The sequence below is a fragment of the Eptesicus fuscus genome, chromosome 22 (assembly GCF_027574615.1).
Source record: "Eptesicus fuscus isolate TK198812 chromosome 22, DD_ASM_mEF_20220401, whole genome shotgun sequence".
Taxonomy (NCBI): Eukaryota; Metazoa; Chordata; class Mammalia; order Chiroptera; family Vespertilionidae; genus Eptesicus; species Eptesicus fuscus.
Genome location: NC_072494.1, coordinates 8558942 through 8581457, shown reverse-complemented (window position 1 = coordinate 8581457; position 22516 = coordinate 8558942). Strand labels below are relative to the sequence as shown.

General features: G+C 42.1%; 1 protein-coding gene across 3 annotated transcripts in view; it reads right to left on the bottom strand.

Annotated features, from left to right (window-relative positions):
- The window catches only part of HIPK1 (homeodomain interacting protein kinase 1), a 46388-nt gene that overhangs the window by 5704 nt on the left and 18168 nt on the right, over positions 1-22516 (bottom strand). For 2 of the 3 annotated variants that reach the window (XM_008147187.3, XM_054712331.1), the window contains exons 4-15: positions 15647-15766; positions 14730-14816; positions 13512-13696; positions 13029-13191; positions 11730-11955; positions 7393-7514; positions 6334-6468; positions 3667-3809; positions 3083-3265; positions 2388-2594; positions 1717-1958; positions 33-163 (exon numbers count right to left, since the gene is read on the bottom strand). In XM_008147187.3, the coding sequence (XP_008145409.2) occupies positions 33-163; positions 1717-1958; positions 2388-2594; positions 3083-3265; positions 3667-3809; positions 6334-6468; positions 7393-7514; positions 11730-11955; positions 13029-13191; positions 13512-13696; positions 14730-14816; positions 15647-15766 (1944 nt within the window). The remainder of the gene's footprint in view (positions 1-32; positions 164-1716; positions 1959-2387; positions 2595-3082; positions 3266-3666; positions 3810-6333; positions 6469-7392; positions 7515-11729; positions 11956-13028; positions 13192-13511; positions 13697-14729; positions 14817-15646; positions 15767-22516) is intronic. The other variant, XM_028154092.2, reaches the window with a different exon arrangement.

Here is a 22516-nt window from a genome sequence, read left to right as displayed (position 1 = left end):
CCCAACAGAAGCCAGCAGCCCCTAGCGCTTACCTGGCTGAGGTTGAGTGGCTGTGCCGCGCTGGTCCCCCCGCGCTGCGCTCGGTACCCGGTGGGGGTGATACAGCATCCAGAGGACTGCCCACTCACCGAGGCCACAGGCTTGGTCTTAGTGCTCAGGAGACCTAAGAGAGGGCAGGCCTTCGTTAGGTATGAGGAGACACGGCTCGGAATCAGGGGCGGAGCCTCAGAGGGCATCACACAGCATAACCAGTCCACGTCAGCGTGAGGCTTGCAGGAGTTAAGGTGTCAGGTGTACACACTATATTTCCCTTTCCTTTCTGCCTTGCTCCAAAGCCCATGAAGGATCCTCACTTCCCTCGATATTCTCCAATCTCCTGATGTGCCACGTATTAACTGAAATATAAGCAAGGCACAGTTCCTGTCCCAAGGAGCCTGGCTTTATGTAGGAAGGGAGTAAACAGTGTAGAATGGACGTGGAGCTGAGTAAGACACTGGTAATAGGACAGCAGAGTATTAACAGGGTTGAAAGGAAGGCAAGGTTCTATCTTGTGGGCACTCACTGTCTTCAAATTCTAAGAAACTGCAGGGCAGCTGAATCAGCAAGTTCAACTTGCAGCACTTTGCGTCCTCCTGCCCGCCACTAGGAGGCTGGAGCAGTGACTCAGTGGCTGTGGAGCAGCCTACATTCTTGGCACCCAACCGTGACCAGAGCTCCTAATCTTCTCGCTCAGGGGCCTGGCATCGGGAAGGTCTGCCTTGTCTGCAGTGGACAGTGGTCTACACCTAACACGATACCCTCAGATTAGAGGCAGCAACACAGTTCACTGTAAGACACGAATGCACACAAGTACGGCACAGAGAGCTATGCTGACACCAGGAATGCACGCTCCCCTCCTTCAGGTTAAGTTTCCGCTGGAAAACAGCTGCCTAGTCAAGGACTACGTACCCCGGGCCCCCTTGCTCTGGGTGGGGCCACGTGATTAGTTCTCACTATTTCTAGGGCTAAAGAGGTTAACACATGTGCGTGCCTTCCCCAAACTCTCTTCCTCTTTCTGGCTGGATGCTGAGGAGGCCAAGCTCTGGTCCCTAACTCGCCGCAGGCCTGCCAACCAGAAACACTTGTATGGGAAGTCATGTGGGGGAGAAGGAAAGCTCAGTGTGTTGAGCCAGGGAACCCTGGGGCTTGGTACTGCAGTGAGCATTACCCAACGACTGAACCAAGAAGCCTACACCCAGCATCTAACAGCAAAAAGGATGGAGGGATCAGGCTGATAAGAAAGCCCACAAAAGGACCGCTCTATGACACTGGCAGAGAAAAGGACTAAAGTTCATATTGTTTCCCAAAAACACTTTTGCAGTCATTTCTAATATTACCAGTTCCTGTCCACTTCTGGGTTGTCAAAAGCAAATCACCGATAGCAAAACAACAACAACAAAACATTGCTAATTCTCCCTGCCACATGCCATATGTCTTGTCAACTTTCTCCCATCAACAGTGAGTGTATTTGTGAGACTACAAATTCGTTTTTATATTAATCCAAGCAAAATAAACACAGGAAGATAAACTGACGGCCAAAATTAATTTCACAAGGAACTAGTTTCTGAATTAAGTAATCTTTAAGAAGATCTATGCCACGGTCTCCACCATCGGCATAGCAAAATGTTAAGGATACACACATCCAAGGAGAATTCAACTCCAGCTGGAGTCACTCACCCGAGGCCTGGGCTGCTACAGTGCAGTCACCAAGCTGAGTCTTCAGCGGAGGCACAATGATGGTGCGGGTGCCAGGGCCGTCGCCCACGCCTCTGCCCGGCCCCTCCAGAAGGGGCCCGCTATTGCCCCGGAGAGCGCTCAGGTTCTCGGTGGAATACGGGCTGCTCAGGGAAGAGTCAGAGTCGGGAGAGTCGTTGACAGTGACGTAGCTGATGACATTGGACCTTGCCTTCAGGCCAGAGCTGAGGAGAAGAAAATACATGAGAATTCAACCTCCTTCTAGCAATGTTTCTTTGATGGTCTCTGGTCCTCCCAGGGTGACGATGATGATGATGCCGACAATGACAGTGACAATAGTGATAATAATAGCAGCAGCAAACTTCTGAGGGACTGTTCTCACACTCTACATACATCTCACCGAATACTTGGAACACGTCTACGAAGTAGCTACTATCATTCTTATTTTGAAGATGAGGAAACTAAGGCACAGGAAAATGAAGAAACTTGACCAAGGGCACACAGTGATCAGACAGGATTCAGACCCAGGACAGAATGACTCCAGAGTACACGCCTCTAACAACAATTCATGTTGCCTCAGCCATGCCCATTCCCACTTGCCTGAAGCCAACAGTTTACGGCCAAGGGTAGCAGCCACCATTCACCCCTCTTACCTATTGGGCTTGTATTTGTTGTCCTCTTCCTCGTCGGTGTCACTGCGGATCGTGATGACACTCACAGGAGGGCTGGGAGTGTCTGGAATGATGATTGGCTGATGCTGATCTTGGACGGGGACGAGGGAGTTATAGGAAGATGTGGTTCGGAGGGGACTGCTCCCAACCAGGGAATAGACTTGAGAAGGCAGAACATCCAGAGAAGACCTGTAGGCCAAGGTCGGAAGAAAGACCATTCAGTTCTTGGCCTCAAAACTGTGTACATCTTTTTCCCAAAACTCTCTCCAATTTGCTCTTTCTACCTAATCATGAAGCCAATACACCTAACTATAAAAGTTCCAATAAAAATTAAACTAGCCACTTTAGCCAGGGTTTCCAGGGCCAAGCACACCAAAATACAACATAAATCTTATTTTTATATGCGCTTTCCCCCAGGTTAACTTTCACTCTGTAAAGTGAGCAGAAGAAAATCAAATTGCAGCCTAAAGAAGGCCAGGGTCCCAGGTGGCAGCAGAGAGAAGGGATCAGCACAGCCAGGACCACCTGGTGCGCACGCCCAGAGGAGAGGGTAGCTCCTCCTCGGCCTGGCAGCACTCGCTGCCTCGTTCCAAAGTGTCCACACACCACACGCTGCATGCGAGGCAACATCGCTCCCCAACGGGCCCCGCTGAACTCCCCGCTCCAACGAGACTTACTTAGAGGAGGCTGGAGCCGACTGCTTGTTCTTCTTCGAAGGCAGGGAACTGGACTGCTGTTGTCTGACGACATGGGCAACGCCAACATTCAGGGGCTGCGCAGTGGCCAGTGTCACATGGCTGGTGAGCAAGGACGGCGGCTGCATGACAGTGCTGTACTGGCTGCCATGCGAGTGGGCACTCCTGCAGCCACGGGAAGAGATGGAGAAGAGTGAATGCCCCAAGCAGACCAGGGCCAAGGAGCTATCAGCAGCAATTCCAACGACCCAAAGGAGCTGCATCTGATTGGTCGTGCAACACGTGCACCACAAGGCTGTGGGTTTTCACTGTAGGGTTCCTAATTGCTTCAGACTTCCTTTAAATCTGAAGTACGTGATTCCTGAGCGTAGCACCGATTATTTTCCTGTATTCAAAGTCTGCTTAAAACGCCATCTCCTCGCCTGATATGGGTCCTCTTCTTGAAGGATTTCAAACAGAGATAAATCTCCCCTTTCTTTTCTCCCCAGTCCCCCCAAACACCAGGTGCCCCTGTCCCGGGGGCCCTGCCCTTGCACATCTCCCAGAGAGGAACGCAGGGCACTTGCCTCCAGTCTGCGAGCTGCTGGCCTCCGCCCATGGCCTCTGGGATCACTGCCGTGGGCTGGACAGAGTTGTGCAGAGCTACCCCAGGCAGCTGTTGCCAAGTGGAAGGCAGGAGAATCTGCTGGGTTCCTCCGGGCCAAGCCTGCTGCAAGGAAACACACAGAAAGATCCAGACTGGACTCATTCTTGGCTTTTTCTTTATGAGTGTGTGTGTGTTTTTTTAGATGAAAGAAAAATTCACATCTTAAAAGAAGTCGCTTGTAGATTATTAACTTGCAGAGATTCAAAAAGAAAGACCAGAGGGGCTCAAGGTTATACGTCTTACGTTTAGGGAAAGAGGACACGCTGCTTTCTCTCGGCCACCTCCGCAACCTGACCAGGCCCCTGGTTAAGAGACTCTAGAGCAAAGGAGTCTGGAAGTTCAGAGGTCAACTCTGGTTCAGTGCTGGAGTACCATTTGTGCAGAGATTTAAAGAATATCCCTAGAAAGTGTTAAGACAGCTCCCTTGAGATTCAAAATAGGAATTTAAATTTTGAGCGCCAATCGGATAAGACAGCAGATCCATCAAACCCATAAAACAAAGGGGAGAAGTGTTGCTTTTTAAAAAGGTAGTACTTGGAAAATGGAGCTGGATGTGGATGACCGAAGGCCAAAATCCTGTGGCAATCGAGTTGGTGCCAGCAAGAGAAAGCTGACTCCGTCATTTATGGCCATTTAGTAGAATTTTAAAATAAGGCAGTAAGTAAAATATTTATGAAACAGATGCAGAGAGCACCATATTTTGTTTTATAGTTACCTAAAACATATTGTTTTATGTATCATTTGTAGAAACATACTTCAACATAAAACTAATCACTACAAGAAAATACATAATTTCTCGTTTTTCACAAGCCATGTCACTTGAAATAGACAGCAATGGATATGTCGTCTGTACTTCTTACAAAAATTCTGGCATTTTCTAAGAAAAATACGAACAGATTTGAAAGTTTCCTTTTTAAACCTGAGTCTACAGTACATCACCTACAGTGCTCAGGTACATATGGTTCTATTTCTTGCATTTCAAACTGCAAGGCCATCAGACACTGTTTTAAAAATATTTCTGCAAGTAACACATCCACTTGTTACAAATACTGGTTCCAAACAAGAAGCCTTCAAAGCAGACAAACTGCAAACATGTCTGCTACCATAAGCAGAATTTAAAACAAAACAAAAAAAATAAGAGAAGTATGTTAAGTCACACCATGCGTCTTTCCATAAGCCAACACCTGCACAAGACAAAGCATGTAGTTTAATACAAAGCAAGAAATAACATTCCAACGCGAGGCAGAAATCTGGCGTTCCAAGCGACGAAACTGTGTTGACAGAAGAAGAACAAAAATACGCGAAGCTTAGCAAACGGCCAGTGCGAACTTAAGCGAAGCGGTAGAGGAGAAGTGTCAACCACATCCCAACCTCGGCACTAGAGGTGAGCAATCAAGACCAGTGGCTCGGATCAGTCCAGTTGGAAATAGATCTGGCTTCCTTACACTCGGGTGATATGCTTACGATATAATTAATCTGGAGGCGAGAAAGGGCTTTTTAACCTGAAAACCAAAGTAATTCCAACAACCAAAGTAGGTTTTTGGAAGTGCTTTCACTCAGAGTCCTTGAGAAACAAGAGAACTTGACAGCCTCTCTGAAGGGCTGCAGAAGTATCAGGACTCCTGGTGTCAGCTAGGTTTTAAGTGCTTGTCTGCTTTTAAATTTCAAAGTAATAAAATGATGGACGTCCAATAAGTAATTCTAACTCTCCCAAACAACACTTCAAAAAATCACTCTTAAAGTTACAAATCCTGAAATACTCCTCAAAGTCCTGTTTGTATGTTCTTCCCCTCTCAGCTGTATTTAATAAGTTTTCCTCAGAATCCTTAGGAACAAATCTTGTATCTGCATAAAATTTTTGACCCATATTTTCACCTTTGTATAAAGACTTACTTGCAAAATAATTTATCCATAAACCCCTAAAAATGAGTTCACCTTCAATTTCAATCAACAAATACGATCTATAGTGATTCTAAGGCAGTATCTTTCAATGGAAGATATAAGCTGCCACTGATCATGAGTGGCAAAAAGAGTTATCTTCATGGCCCACAGAGGAAAGTTAATAGCAACAGATGAAGCAATAAATTGAGAGCATCTTAAACATGTCTACAGCACAAAAGTTTTAGAAGCTTAAAACAGCAAATAAAGAAGGATGCTAACTTGCAAGCAGTTCAGATTTTGGCCACCTGGGTGCCTGCAGCAGAGCCATACTAATGGCCATTTCTTCCCTTCTCAAGGAGCAGAGGTCAAGGACTGGGCAGAAGACAGAGGGTGCTGGGGCGCTTCTGAGCTACACCAAGAGCTTTTCCCACACTAGGCTGGCAAAGAGTCAGGGCCTGGCTCCTGACAGAGCCACGCGGCACCCCAAAGTCAAACAGCATCTCAGCAAATGTTGGGGAGGAAAACAATGAGACATTAAAGATGCAGCAAGAACACAGCCACAAGATGGCACATGCTTCCATGCCCTCTGCAAAGACCAAGTTGAAAATGTTTTTGAAAAATGAGACAACAGAACAAAAACGAAAAAATAAAAAAGAAAGAAACCAAAGAAAAAAAAAACTCCGTTAGTAACAAGTGAGGGAATTACCAGTACAGCAGCGGTCTGTTCAACCAGCGCCGGCCGGCCGGCTGCGCAGCTCAGGGTAAAGGGCACCGCATACTGCGGTGTGATGGTGGCTACTTGAGGGTGGAGAGTTGCTACCATTAGTGGTGTACAGCTTCCCTGAAACGTAGATTAGGCAGGTGAGTGAAACAAACACGGAGGCAGGTTATCTGGATTCAGAAGGGCTCTCATTCCCCCCAAGTTATTACCAAGAATAAGCAGTAATTCATTTCCTATCACCTGGAACGCATATACCAAACACAACTTGCCCTTTCAACTCTGCACAGCAGGGGCCCACTGGGTCAAAGGTCAGTGGCCTAAAGCAAAAAAAGTATAGGCATCCTTCTTGGGCCAGATTCAGAGGGTCAGTTCTACAAAACTCAGTTCAAAAAGGGGGTGTGTTAAGAAGTCCTACTCATGAATTAGGGGGCTGGGGTTTCAGAATTGCCCATGCGTCATGGGCCATAAACATTTACACACAGAATGGAAAAGATGTACACTATTGTCGCTTGTATGAATACTCTAAGATTTTCCTGACCTCTTAGTGGTGAGTTCCGGGGCAGGTATAAAAACTCCAAGCTCTATAGGTCAGCGAGGCACAGGGAATAAAGGCATGTGATGCCTGAAGAGGCGTCTCATATATCCAGCCTCTCTCTCAACGGTGGTGAAATTCTGAAAGAGTGACCCAAAGAGGACACTAGGGAGCAAAAGGGGAGCCTTTCCTTTTTAGAATCACACTGTGGTTACACGTGGACTGACCTCTAAAAGCGCCCACCTAAGAAATTAACTTCATCTCACAGAATGATAGCATATTTACTCAAAAGGCAATGTCTCCAAGTCTGGCCATTTGTCCCTGCAAGTCTAAGGCAGACGCTGGCAGAGGTGGGACGAGTACACTGTTCCATTGTAGATGTTTCGCTTTAAGTCCACTGAATCATGGCCAAGAAAGATCTTACACTCAAAGCAAACACCGTTTTCTAGGACAAAATACCTGATTCTCAACAGTGCTTCAGCGACACGGAAGCACACGGCTCTGGCTCTTACCTGCGTGAGCACGCCTGACGGGATCTGCAGTGGCTGAGCCGCTGGCGCCTGGGGGACAATCGGCACAGCGTTATCCATCCTCACAGGGAACCCAGAATGCTTTGTCGTTGCCTGTAGTCCAGCTGCAGAAAACAGCATCACAGTTAAACTGCTTTGCAAGGTCTGGGGCTACTGTTTGCTTACTGGGGAGGGGCGGGGGGTGTTGTTTTTAGCTTTTCTGTTCGAATAATCTGCCACTTAAGTTTTAGTTCTAGACACTTAAGACAAAGTAGTTTCATTGAAGTCTGGGAAATTAAGAAAAAGGAGACATGGTCCCTTTAGGTAGGATTAATGAAAAGATGTCTGATACATGGAGGGCTGATTTAAGGGAATTCTGAAATATTTTTTATCCTACAAAACTTAAAGCATAGCACCCATCCCATTCTCATGAACAAAAAGTATAGGAAAAAAAAATACCCTTCACTTAGTAAATCACACCCAACTTTTAATCCACTAGGGGGAAAAAACGTGTTTTTAAAATGTAATCAATTAAAAAGCATAGACTTAAATATGTATTATAACTTTGGGTTAAATTAGATAAGAAAATGTTATGAGAAACTCAATAATTTATCAAGTAAATTACCCTTTTGTTCAGAGTATTTTAGGGGATGTTTTACTCCACTCCTCAAAACAACCACCTGGTTCGCAAATTAGTTAAATCTTTTTTCTTTAACCAATGTGTGAATTAAATTATGCCCAAGATAAAAATACTCAAAAGGTAGACATGTTGGTTTACAGAAACCCTTTTTTTCTACTATTTTAGAAATCTGCTCTTGTCACTGACAGATTTCTAACAAGGCCCTTTTGTAGCTTGGACAGCTAGGAAAATCAAGGACTTTGAGGTGCCTTTAAAACCATGTCTCACTTATCTTTTTATTCATCACGCTCTGGGCACAAATGCTGAATAAATGTTCCCTACAAACAGGAGTATCTCATTCTGGAGAAAAGAGGGGCTCAAGATGGTCGCCCTTTGCCAAGTTGAGAGAGAGCCGTCACAGCTTTCTTTTAAACCTACACTCTCAAAACTGTCAGTGTAGGGCACTTAGTTTCCGTTAGGCCTCTAACTCACCAATGCCTTCAGTTTTGTTAAGAATGCAAATATTTTAATTATATACTCCATCAGTGATATTTTTTAAACTATCACCAATTAATTTCTCTCAATATTACTATGGAGGTAGCCAATGAGCATAACTCATAAACATAAACTCTAATACTGCTGCTTACAGCAAGTTGCGTTGGATTTCATTTCAGTAATTTCCAACTAATTTAGTAACAAACCGTCATAGAGAAAAACATAAACACAACATACAAGTAAGAGGGACTAGCAAAAATCGTAATTAAAACACTCTAATAACTTTTTTTAAAAGGACACACGGCTGATGACAAAACAATGTTATTGTAATAGCCTCTTACAAATTAGTAGACAGTAAGAGGCAAAACTCAGGAAGAAATGATCACTACAGAAGCTCAACTATGTGTTCCAGGATGATGAAGTAAAAGGGGACAAAAAACTGCAGAATGAAAGTTTCCACTGAGCAAAAGGTACATCTATTTTGGTCAACTAGAGTAGAATAGAAAGTAGTATTTATAGTACTGACCTACAACTGTGACTCTACTATTGCAATAGTAACTTAGGCTAAGCCACAGCCATCAAGCTAGTTTCAGGAAACCCCAAGTGGAAACAAAGAAGTTAATAAAAGGCAACACTTTTGGAAGGTTCTTCCCTGAACTAAGAAGGATTAATATTTTGTGTTTTATTTCTGTGGAACACAGCCCTTTAAATAAAAAACCATGGAAGTCTGGAAAGAAGAGTAGAACTGTCTAATGCCTGAGGGTCCATTTCTCCTCTGAGTATGGGCATTTTGCAAAAGAGCAGATGGTGAAGGAAAAGTAGACAGCCTGGAATAAATAGAACTGCCGGGCAGAAGCCAGCACATGGCTGTGGCTGGCAAATCAACTGTCGTCTCTCTACTGCTATTTGAGTTTAAATACTGAGAGGTTGTATAGAATAAGTAGAGTCCCGGTGCACGACATTCGTGCACTGGGTGGGGGCGGGGGTCCCTCAGCCCAGCCTGTGCCCTCTCGCAGTCTGGGACCCCTCGCTCCTTACTGCCTGCCTGCAGCAGAGGTGGGAGAGGCTCCATGAGCCAGCTGAGCAGCACTCCCCCTGTGGGAGTGCACTGACCACCAGGAGGCAGCTCCTGTGTTGAGCGTCTGCCCCCTGGTGGTCAGTGTGGGTCATAGCGACTGGTCTTCCACCTTCTGTTGATTTGCATATTAGGGTTTTATTATATAGGATACCGCAAAACACATAAACTATGAACCCCACCACCTAGGTTCAAACGGTGGTTCTACCACTGACTAGTTAGTAAAAATTGGGCAGCTGAGGGAATCATGATCAACTTTCTCATCTATATGATGTACCCACTTCCTAGGGTTGATGGTGAGAATGAATTAGTACATAGAAAAGCATTCAGAATACTAACTGGCATGTAGTAATACATTTCAGCTTTCAACATCACCATTACCTTAAATTAAAAACTCCCTTTCATTTGGAGATTTTAAAATGTGCTCTACCTACTCCTCGGGTGGTTTAGACTTCCTAAACAGGAAAAACTTCTCCAGAGCTTATACTTACTTAATTATATCAAAAGTGGTTATACTGCTTTAGCCCTGTACCTCTTTGGTTGACATTTTGTTTTGTTAAAGGAACTAAAAAGGTTGTGTACCTCATCTCTTAACTATTATCTGAGAAGAAGCAAAAAAGCTGGGAGTCCCACATTGGAAAGTTGTTCCAATGAAACTCAACCTGGAAAAGGTGAGGGGGCGGGGAGTGGCTATTTGCTAAATTCAGTAGCGGAACCACTCAACATACAACCACCCGAAGGACAGAATGTACTATGATGAGGCAGACGCAGGAAATAATCTGGTAAGTGAGGCTAGATTTGCATTTACGGGTTTTGAATCTGCTCCTCCGCTTTCCCTGGGGTCTCTCCCCAGTTTACATCACTATCGCTCTCCTCTCCTCCCGGGAATCTCTCAGTCTCCCCTAGCCCCTCTTTGCCTTCTGCTTGCTCCGACTCTGTCAGAAACCAAACAAACAAAGAAGTCACAGTCAGTGAGTAACTGAAGTAAAAAGATAACAGTGCTACCTGCTTCTATGGAAAGTGCTATGAGAAGCCTGAATCTCGGCTTATTCCCACAGGGTACTCACACTGACTTTCTAATGGGAAAGTCACAGTGTGTGTCGTCAGGAAACATCCTTAAAAAAACCTAACCTTTTCGTCCTAGCCTGTTTGATTAAGCATCAGCCCCTGGAATGAAGGGTCCCAGGTTCGATTCCTGATCAAGGGCACGTGCCTCGGTTACAGGTTCATCCCCAGCCCCAGTCAGGGTGGGTGTGGGAGGCAGCCAATCTATGTGTCTCTCTCACATCGATGTTTCTCTCCCCCCTCCTCACTTCCTCCCCTCCACTCTCTCTAAAAAAAAATCAATGGAAAAAATATCCTCAGGTGAGGCTTTAAAACAATTTTTTTAAATTTAACCTTTTAAATAGCTTGCTAGATCAATAAGCACATTTCCCATATTTCAGAAAAAAGGAACTGAACAGACTGAACAACAAGGAGAAAATGAGAAAGGATGGGACTATGAAAATTACAATCTTATTGCAACACCTGAGGGATTAGAGTACCGTCTTCAGCTATTTTGTTCCTCTGTTGAAGAAGTTTGTAGGAACAATAGGACTCATGAGCTGAAACAGATAATCTTAATGCCTTCCCCATACAAGCACCTCAGCTTGTAGAATTTTCCAGTGCAATAAATAACCATCTTTATTTCTAAATGTAACTTAAGAGGTCTCCATATTCTTAAACATGATTTTTACACTTTATAATGAAATTATCTCTTATTTGGAACACTATAATTTTATTTTATATGGAATGATATAGGAAATAAGATTCAATATATAGCAACTGTGTTTACAACAATTTTTTTCAAGATTATAAATTCTGCATATTGAGATACAGGCTTGTAACAAGATATATGACATTGATATTGGGCCTCAATGGACAAGAAAACTGAAATCAGGCAATTCAAATAAGAAAACATTAATTGGACTCCTGTCATGTGTCAGATAGTACCCAATTAGATAAAAATTAAAAAAGGGTAAATCCACTTTGTTATAGTTATCTTCATAATCAGAGATAGTTAAAACTTGTCAAAGATCAAAACTAAAAAGGGTCTGCCTAAAGCAGGAAAGTCTGACATAAGACCATATGGACAGGCGTGTCCCCACTTACTTTGAAAAGCAGGTGGACATACTATAAAGGTTTGTTGGAATGGATCTGTCTGAGTGCAAATCTGGGTGGTTCCAGGCTGCAAGGAAACGCCCTGCTGGGCCACTCCAGGCACTGGGGCGGCAGACGACGGGTACAGAGCCGACTGGTAGTTCAGCAGTGAGACATCCGAGTTAGCCAGAGACAGAGTAGCAGCTGCTGCAGTGGAGCTGGAAGCTAAAACACTGGCCTAAAAACAAAAGGATTATAGTTGTACACTGGTACAGAGAGAGCAATATTTTTATACACAGGGAATCTAACCAGAAAAACTTCAAGTGTTAAAATGTAATGCTGTCTTTGAAAGAAATCTCTGCTTAAGAAATGTTCCCAGTCTCTATATTAAGACATGTTATAAGGTTGAATAAGAGCACAAAGAAGAAAAAAATGGGCTCTGGCCTGGGGGTTCAGTTGATTGGAGCATCGTCCTATGCACCAAAAGGTTTCAGGTTTGACTTGCCATCAGGGTACATACCTAGGTTCTGGGTTTGATCCCTGGTAGGGGTGTGTATGGGAGGCAACTGATCGGTGTCTCTTTCTCTCTCTCTCCCCCTTCCTCTCTCTCTAAAATCAATAAACATATACTCCCATGAGGATAAAAAAAAAAAAAAGCATAAAAAATGGTCCTGTACTGGTTGAGGTTATATAAACCCCTATCTCCCCTTTCTATGCAAAATGTTGCAGGATTCCACCAAATCTCATTTAAAAATAGACCTAGATAAGAAATCAGAAAGCTTACATGCAAAACCACCCTTAAAGTTAATTATTGGAGGGACCCAACTGAACTCATAGAAGCAGAAAGTTAGATTGGTGGTTGCTAGGGTAGAGCAGGGACAGAGAGAGTGGGTGAAGATGGTCAAAGGTACAATCTTCCACTGAATAGATGATTAAGTTCTGGGACTCTAGTTCAGCATATAAAAAACTACTGGAAACTCCCTTCAATACATGTAACAAGACATATAAAATCCTTCTAACAGAGTCATTTGGCTGAAGTTAGTACAACTAACAGCAGTAAGGAGTACAATAGCCAGGCTGCATTTATTTGACAATGCTAAGCCAGAGGGCACAGATAAGGTCTTTATATTTAACTTCTGTCAGCACATGACTGATAGGTATTATCAGTCTACCCTGTCTAGCATCACCTTTGCCAAGTAGAAAATTCTTAAGCAGCAATAAGACCACCAAAGCCAAGACTGATTTCTTTACTTCAACCTGTATTCTTACCAGTTTCTATCCCACTTAAGTTTGATTTCCAAAAGCATTTACCTGATTGTGCACTGTATTAAGCTGGTTGCTGAAGCTCATGGTTAGGTTTGTGCTTGTATTTGGGGCCACGTGCGTCGTGAAGGGACTCTTGATCTGACTCACTGTATCATACATGTGAACCCTCCGCTTGCAGATCTCCATGTTCTGAAAACAAGACTTAACACTAAAAAAAGAGATGAAAGGTTCATTGAAATGAATGCTGAGATTTAAATAGATGAAAATAACTCAAGATGAATATAGATCAACGTCCCTCATCCCGCTCCCCGCAAGTATTTTCAGATCAAATGAATAAGAGTTTTTATAACCATAGGGAAACACACATATCTGATTTTTAAATGCATAATTTTTCAATGAGAAAGAAAAGCATCAGTGAGCCAAATACGTAAGCCCCAAAGCGGCTGCTCACGTGATATTTCCAATTACCTATGGTAACACAACAGATGAGACATCATGGTAAAATGCCCCAAACCATCCCATACTCACTGATTGCTATGTGGAAAATCCAGAAGGTGAGTCATTGTTACAAACTGATGGTTAAGAGTTTTCAGAGGAGTAATTCTCTTGTCTGCATCAATTGTTAGCATTTTTTTTAACAGATCAATGTATTCTCTGCGATCCGCCTTCTCTGCCAACATGTCTGTTCCTTCTAAGTCTGTGGACATGTTCACCTTCCCAGGAAAATTAAGAAACATTATGCTTCGTTACTTAATCTTTAATGCTGCCACTAATTATCTGCTTTCTCTCTAAACTATATACAGTACTCAAAAATTTTTGAGGAAATTATTTTTATTAGACTAATAATCACTTTCACAGGTGGAAGTTCTTCTTATTCTAAATAAAATCTTCAATTTGGTAGAGTATGTTGGTAGAATAAAGCTAACTAATTTTCTGTTCATTCAAAATCTGAATCAAACAAGTTAAGCAAAAATGACTATTATTACTTAAATATAAGTTTCTATTGTTAAAAAGATTAAATGACATAAGTATAAAGTGTTTAACTAGAGTTTGGGACATAATAATACTCAATAAATGTTAGCTCTTAAGTATAGGGTGTCCCCCAAAAATGTACAGACTTTAACAGCTGATAGCTCAGTTGATGTTTTTTTTTTTTTTTCACATTTAACCCATTGGAATTATCAATTATTCAAAGCATGTATACATTTCTTGGGGACATCCTGTATTTATTTAGTAGAGAAAATGGACAAGAAAGAAACTTTCACAAACAATATATCAAAATACTGACAATGCCCTGGCTGGTGTCACTCAGTTGTTTGGGCATTGACCATGCACCGAAAGATTGCCAGTTTGATTCCCAGTCAGGGCACATGCCTGGGTTTGGGGCTCGATCCCTGGTGGGGCGTGGGGAGGGCGATGCAGGAGGCAGCTGATCAATGTTTCACTCTCACATCGATGTTTCTCTTTCTCTCTCTCTAAAAATCAATAAAATATCTTTTTAAAAATGCTGACATGTAGTAAAACCAGTTTAACAAAAGCAAGGAAGAAATATATAAAAGTATCCTTTGTTAGGATTCAAATGTTATTTTATTACATGGCAAACTATCAGTGCATTTTTTTCTGTGAAAAATGAAGACATATACTAAAAGATACCAGATTATTTCAGCCTTCAATATAACCAACAGAAGTATATCTCTGAACAGAGATATGTTAAATGCCTGGCTTTCTGAAAGATACTATACTCACCTGTGCCATGTCATCTAAACAGTTAAAAATGTACTTTCGAGCTTCTTTTGATTTGATTCCAGTTTCCAATTCATGTTCTTCAGGTGTCTATAAAATACAGATTTTTTTAAAAAATTCCATCTTTATATTATTTCCACATTTTATTCTATTAAAAGCCAGAATATAAAGAAACAAGTGTTGTCTCCTTGCCAACCAGAGATGACAACCATGAAAGTAATTTGCAACTAGAAAACCTTCCAGTGCAGAGATGTGGCCTTGATATGAAGCCACCTTTTCCACAAAGTAAATGTGCAAGCAACGATGAAGCCCCGTTCCTGGAGAATGTCAGATAAGATGGGGCATTTCCATTTTTCTCTTACAGCTACCTTCAAAGGAGATGATATTTCAAATGCTAACTATTCAAAGACCCAGGTAGAGAGTCGCAGGGTTAATCAAATTATTCAGGGATCTCTCAAGTTAAAGGAACAGGCTCTGATGTAAAAAGCAGGTATTTGTTTAAATAAAATATAGAAGGACTTACTGTGGGCAGTTAGGAAATTATGTTGTTTTGTCATATTCATTGAGAATCCTCTAAAAAATAGTCATTATTAATTACTCTAATTTTATAAGACTTGATGGTGAGTACTTACTCTCCCTTTCTCAACTGCGGGTTCAAATATTCAAAATAACTTCTCCAACTGAACTAGCATTTAAAGCTTTGTTTTTTAATTAAGGGTAAGGGTACAATAAAATAATTTTTCAAAGTATTCCCTCCTGCAAACGTATATTCACCTCTACCCCTTTTTCCTCCTCCACCCTCAAGAATACACTTTGATAATCAACCAGAAAAAGTGATGCAACCTTAAAAATAAAAGTAAACTTTGAATTTGAAGTTGAGAGTGAGAAGTACAGGTGAGGGTATAGCAGGGGAGACTGACCTTGAGCCTCCACAGTGGGTACCCCAGATTAGGGTCTCTGTTGAAAAACCTGGTGGTTTTGGTCCCGGCACTGAGAAGATATTCAGCTGGCAGACCTTGTGTTTGTGAAATGTAACGAATCTGCAACATCAAAACATTGATTTGGGATGAAAAGGAAGATTTTAAAGAACTTTTACACTAAAACACTATTAGCTCTAGGCAAAAAAAAAAAAAAAAGCTATTGTAAAGAAATTAACTCGTTGACAAATACAAATAAAATTTATCTATAAAGACAAATGTATATGCTAACGCACTCAGAAGTCATTCCCAAACATGTATTCAGAAACTTCCTTGTTACTATATCTGTGATTTACAAGGAAACCTCAGTTTCAAAAATTTGTGTGTAATCTCTTGCTTTTTTGTCAAGTTCTGATACAAAGTTCAGAAAACTTTAGGAAATATTTTCTAGGACAGAACAGAATGGTTTTCAAGAAATTATACTTCATGGATTACCAAGGATTTTTTGGTTTTGTGTTTTGATACACTATCAAATTAAAATGATTAGGACAAATTTCTATAAACCTCTTTCTTCCTTGGCTACGCTAGCTCCTGGTCAACTGCCCGACTCTAAAATGTCACAGAGCTTATTTCTTGTACCATAAACTCAAGCACTTAATTTAGCTTCTCTATAAGTACTGGGTTCATACATTCAACATTTATTGAACACCTACTACGAACTAGGCCAGCAATTCTCAAATGTGATCTGGGGACTCCCATGGGGTCTGACCCCAAGACCCTTTGGGGGGGGGGGGGTGAAGTAAAAAAATTATTTTCATAATAATACTAAGAAGTTATTTGCCTTTTCATTCTCTTCTCATGGGTGCACAGTAGAAATTTCCAGAGGTGATGGGTGATGTCATTGCTCTGATGGCTAATGAAATGTATGTGTATTTGTATATGTTTGTTTTATGAATTTCCCAACTTAACTGTTCACACTTCTGGTTGTTTCTCCCAATCCAGGAAAGCGATAGAAGAGGCAATATGCTTCTCTCCCTACTACTAAGAGCAATACAAGAGGCAATTCTTTTTTTTTTTTTAGAAATTTTGTATTCAGGAACTCTCTCTTTTTAAAAAAAAAAAATATATTTCTTTATTGATTTCAGAAAGGAAGGTAGAGGGAGAGAGAGACAGAAACATCAATGATGAGAGAGAATCATTGATCGGCTGCCTCCTGCACACCCCCTACTGGGCATGTGCCCTTGGCCAGAATCGAACCTGGGGCCCTTCAGTCCGCAGGCCAACACTCTATCCACTGAGCCAAACTGGTTAGGGCGAGAGGCAATTCTTTTCATCACCCCATCTCCATATATGAATGGCTATACTTAAGATAAAATTAGAGAAAAACTTGTAAGCAAGGAAATAAATCTTACTTCCTATCTATCCCTCTCCCCCCTCCCCCCCCCATCTTCAGTTTTAAATACTAATTCAGTATACACTATATAAATAAAGCTCTTTAGGGTCCTCACCAATTTTTAAGAGTATAAAGCACAGGTAAGCCAACTATGACCTACAGGCGAAATCTGGAATGCTTATCTATCCTGAGACAATTTTAGACAACAGCAGGAAATTACCCTGAAACTGTGAAAACCAAAACACAGCATTAGCAAAATAGAAAACTTTTTAAATGCGAATAAAAAAGTTTAAATGGAAACTTCTTTTGCATATAAGAGGTAAAATATTTTTTAAATACAGAATAAAATCTGTACAATGAAATACTATGCAGACATTTAAAATGACAGGGTAGACGTATATTTGTTAACATGTATAGTTTGCAATACACTAAATAGAAAAAGCAGATTACAAATTAAATATAATCTCTTTTTCTTTTAAATTACTACATTTTACTGGTTCTAAGAGACATATTTTTTGATATTCACATCTTTGAAATCAGGATATGTCTTACAGTTGATAATGCCATGGTTTAATTGGCAGCATTTTTTCTTAGAGATACAGAAAAATGGTGCATCTTTTAATCAGTGGTGTTGTAGATTTGAGCATCTTAATCAGTGGTGTTGTAGATGTGATGAAATACTGTATATATGTTCCTCTATGTCCATAAATTTATACTTGGAACATAACTATATATAGCATATATTCATTCATTCTTTCAATAAGTATTTATTGCGCCTGGCAGTGGTGATTTTAAAAATAGATATGGTTCCTGCTCTTATAGACCTTGCAGTCTAGTGAGGAAGACAGACGATGAATGCATAATTCAAATCGGAATAAGTAGGCTTCCATAAAAATACTTAAAAAAGGAACCTGACCTAGACTGGGGACTGGAGAGGAAAAGCTCCTTGAGGAAGTGACACTCGAGCTGATAAATGACGAGACACTGACCGGATGAAATGGATGGCTGGTGGGGAAGCTCCAGACTGAGAACAGTATGTGCAAGGGCTGGCGTGGAAGGAAGCAGTGCTGAAATGAGGCCAAGAGGGCTGAAGTATGAAAACCAAGAAGAAACAGTATAAGACCCATCGAGAGAGAAAGACCCGAAGGGCCAGGACAACCCAGGCAGGGGCTCAGAGGTCATATGAAGGACTTAGCCCTTTATTCTAAAAGTGATGGGAGGCCACTGAAGAGCCGGGGAGTGGAATGATCAAATTTGTGTTTTGAAAGAAATCTCTCTGGAAAATAGACTGAAGGGAGGCCGGAATAAATAGCGGAGATGAGTACATGGTAGCCCAGGTCCATGAGTAAGACAGCCTGGACTAGAGAGTAGCAGTGGAGAAAAAGACGTATATTCAAGAGGCATGAGGGCATAAATGGTCAGAAGATACACTCGTGCATGCACACACACATAGCAAACTACATTTTTTTCTCTTTACAGAATTTATCTTAATTGTAGCATAAAATTATTTGTATGCTTATTTACTTCATCTCTGTTTCCCATACCAAACTATAGCCTCCAGGCAAGGACTGTCTTTTATTCAGCATGGCATCCCCAGTGCCCGGAGTACCTGACACAAAGTCAGTACTCAATAAACACATGATGAAAATTAACAAATTGTATACATACTAGAGGCCCAGTGCACGAAATTCGTGCACGGAGGGGGATTGTCCCTCAGCCCAGCCTGTACCCTCTCCAATATGGGACCCCTTGAGGGATGTCCGACTGCCTGTTTAGGCCCGTGGGATCGGGCCTAAATGGGCAGTCAGACATCCCTCTCACAATCCAGGACTGCTGGTTCCCAACTGCTTGCCTGCCTGCCTTCCTGATTGCCCCTAACCACTTCTGCCTGCCAGCCTGATTACCCCCTAACCACTCTGCTGCCAGCCTGTTTGCCCCCAACTTCCCTCCTCTGCCGGCCTGGTCACCCCTAACTTCCCTCTCCTGCAGGGTTGATCACCTCCAACTGCCCTCCCTTGCAGGCCGGGTGCCTCCCAACTGCCCTCTCCTGCTGGCCATCTTGTGGTGGCCATCTTGTGTCCACATGGGGGCAGGATCTTTGACCACATGGGGGCAGCTATATTGTGTGTTGCAGTGATGATCAATCTGCATATTACTCTTTTATTAGATAGGATAGAGGCCTGGTACAGGGGTGGGGGCCAGCTGGTTTGCCCTGAAGGGCGTCCCGGATCAGGTGGGGGTTCCCTTGGGGTGTGGGGCGGCCTGAGCGATGGGCCTGTGGTGGTTTGCAGGCCGGCCACGCCCCCTGGCAACCCAAGCAGAGGCCCTGGTATCTGGAATTTATTTTCCTTCTACAATTGAAACTTTGTAGCCTGAAGCGGAGCCAAGCCTGGGGCTCCCTTCGAGGTTGGTAGCCATTTGTGTTGGGGTTATAATTGAAACTTTGTTGCCTTAAGCGGGTGGGCCCGGCCAGGGTGTGCGGAAAGCTTTGCTTCCCCTGTTGCCAGCGGCAACCCTGGCCTGCTCTCTCAAGCTCCATTCTGCCGCCATTTGTTTGAATTTGTTTACCTTCTATAATTGAAACTTTGTAGCTTGAGTGGAGGCTTAGGCCTGGCAAGGGCAGGCAGAAAGCTTGGCTTCCTCTGTTACCTAGGAAACCTTGCTCTCTGTGGCTGTAGCCATCTTGGTTTGGGTTAATTTGCATACTCGCTCTGATTGGATGGTGGGTGTGGCTTGTGGCGTGGCTTGTGGGTGTGTTGGAGGTATGGTCAATTTGCATATTTGTCTATTATTAGATAGGATACCAAAAAAGGTAAAATATAACCAAAACTTTAAAAGGTTACCTCTGAGGGGTAGAACAATTGGAGGTTCAAATTTTTGTCTCTTGGCTCACTGCATCTTTTTTACTTTTTACAGTGATGCACTTATGGAATTAAAACATCTAACATTTTTAATATTATCCAGATACTACTTTTCACATAGCTTAAAATAAAGCAACAACAAAAGCTCCATATCTATGTAAACAGAAAGTATTATCATTTGTTAATTTTAAACAATTCTAATGTTTCAAACAAATTTGAAGCCACTAATATCTAGAGAATACACATTTGGCCCTAACCGGTTTGGCTCAGTGGATAGAGCGTCAGCCTGCAGACTGAAGGGTCCCAGGTTCGATTCTGGTCAAGGGCATGTACCTTGGTTGCGGGCACATCCCCAGTAGGGGGTGTGCAGGAGGCAGCTGATCGATATTTCTCTCTCATCGATGTTTCTAACTATCTATCCCTCTCCCTTCCTCTCTGTAAAAAAAAATCAATTAAAAAAAATAGAGAATACACATTTGACTAAAACACTTGTACACTAATGCTCACAGTACCATTATTCACAAAAGCCAAAATATACACGCACGCACGCACACAATGGAATATTATTCAGCCATAAAAAGAAATGAAGTTCTGATGTATGCTACAGCATGGATAAAAACCAAGTAAAAGAAGCCTGTCACAAAAGACCACATTTTGTGATGAATATGATATACTAGAATAAGCATATCTAGAGACAGAAGTAGATCAGTGGTTAATATAGGGGAACTCACTTCAGAGATGTAACATGGCTCTCGCAGCAAAGGCATCTGGGAAATGTTGAACTCTCTGTGACTGTTAAACTCTCTACAACCTCAGGCTTGGCTGACTAGCCAGAAAGCCAGAATGCCACCCAGAGGTAAATGCCATGCCCCAGGAGAGAGGTTAATGCATGTATAGAGTGTAATAACTGCCTGAGGTGATCTTTTAACTTAGGGATATATTATTCCCTCGGTGGTCTATGTGACTACCCACCATATCGTTTGGCTGTTAGTTAACCTCCTTTGAAAAGGGCCCTGTCCTGGAGGTGGTATGGTATCTTCCTGGCCCGTCACCACTGGGAGCAGCTGCTTTGCCTGTGTCCATAAGTTTTTCCTGCTAATAAAGTCCTTAGGAGTCTGGACAAGGCTACATGTAATTTCTTCAGATCAACTGCCAAATCTAAAACTGATGAGCCTAAGTTTTTGAGTTCTTCACCAACAAGTGCCTAGGGCAGGGATTGGGGGAGAATGAGGATTGGCAGCTCATGTTGTGATGGTTCACAACCCTGTGAACATACTGAAACCATTGAACTGTGCCCTTTAAATGGCTGAATTATGTGATATGTGGGTTATATCTCAATAAAGTTGCTTTAAAAAAAAGTCAGCTATAAGAATAAGGATGCTGCCAGAGGAATCTTTCATACAACCAGAGATGCAAGATAAACTGCCCCCCTCCACACACACACACACACCCTTTCCTGCTCTATAACAGCAGCATCCTACTTATTGAGCTTGGTTCAACCAACTGTGATTTTCCTCCTACCACCCACAGTTTCACATTTATGCACCAAACAAAAATTCTCCAAACTACCAGATCATTTTTTTTTCCCAAGGAAAGCACCAGCTGTACCTTAGCTTCTAAATTTAATTTTATTTGGTTCCACTTCCTAGGAAATTTTACAATGGCAATCTGTTTACTAAGGTTGAAGGGATGCCAGTAAACAGTTGGGCTAGGAATGGCACTTTGGTGGCTGAAATTGCTCAGAGCAAGGTTTCGTAAGCAGAGGCCCATGAATCCCCTAAATTTGCAATAAAACACGGTGAGCATATTTTTCTGAGAAGATCCATAGCTTCATCGGATTCTCAAAAAGGTCTAAAACCCAAAAAGGAGAATCAAAAGCTTAGTTCAACCAACTGTGGTTTTGCATCATTTAATCTCCCACATACTTCTTTGTTGTTGTAAAATAAGGAAGCTGCTTTAACAATATAGAACTTAAATTAAAATAAAATAAGGAAGCTGACTTGCTCCTCTCAAGGTAGAAGGTGAAAAAAATTCCAAAGCACAATGTAACAGGTTACTTATGACACAAGTAACTCGTTTTTTATGTTTCACTCCAAGGCATGTCCAAAGAGTCCAATTTTTAGAAGTTGGTAAATGTTACATACTAGTATACTCAATAGATTGAGGAGTCAAAATTCTAGGCTGAATAGGAAAAGGACTATTTGCTCTTTTTGCCTTTCAATTACAGATAACCATTTATTTCTCAAAAAAATATATAAAAATAAAAATAGAAAACTAAAACAACCCCCCTCTTCTACACCTGTGTATCTACTATGTGCAAGACACATGTCAGCAGCTGATGACACACTGGTGGAATGAAACAGTCACTGCCCTTAAGGAGGTTAAAGCATAAAAGGTTAGACCACTTTTTTTAAAGAACAAAAAATTAGAATTTGCAATTTATTTCCATGGCAAAACTGTTCCCCTCAGGACCAGCTCTTTAGGAAATGTAGCATATCTTCTAAAGCTTGTCTGTTTGAGAGACAGTCATTTATTGCAACACTTTTCCAGTCCTCTGACGGCCGTCCTAAATCCCGCCTTACAGAGACCTCCTCTTCATCCCAGCCTCTGGGGCCCAGA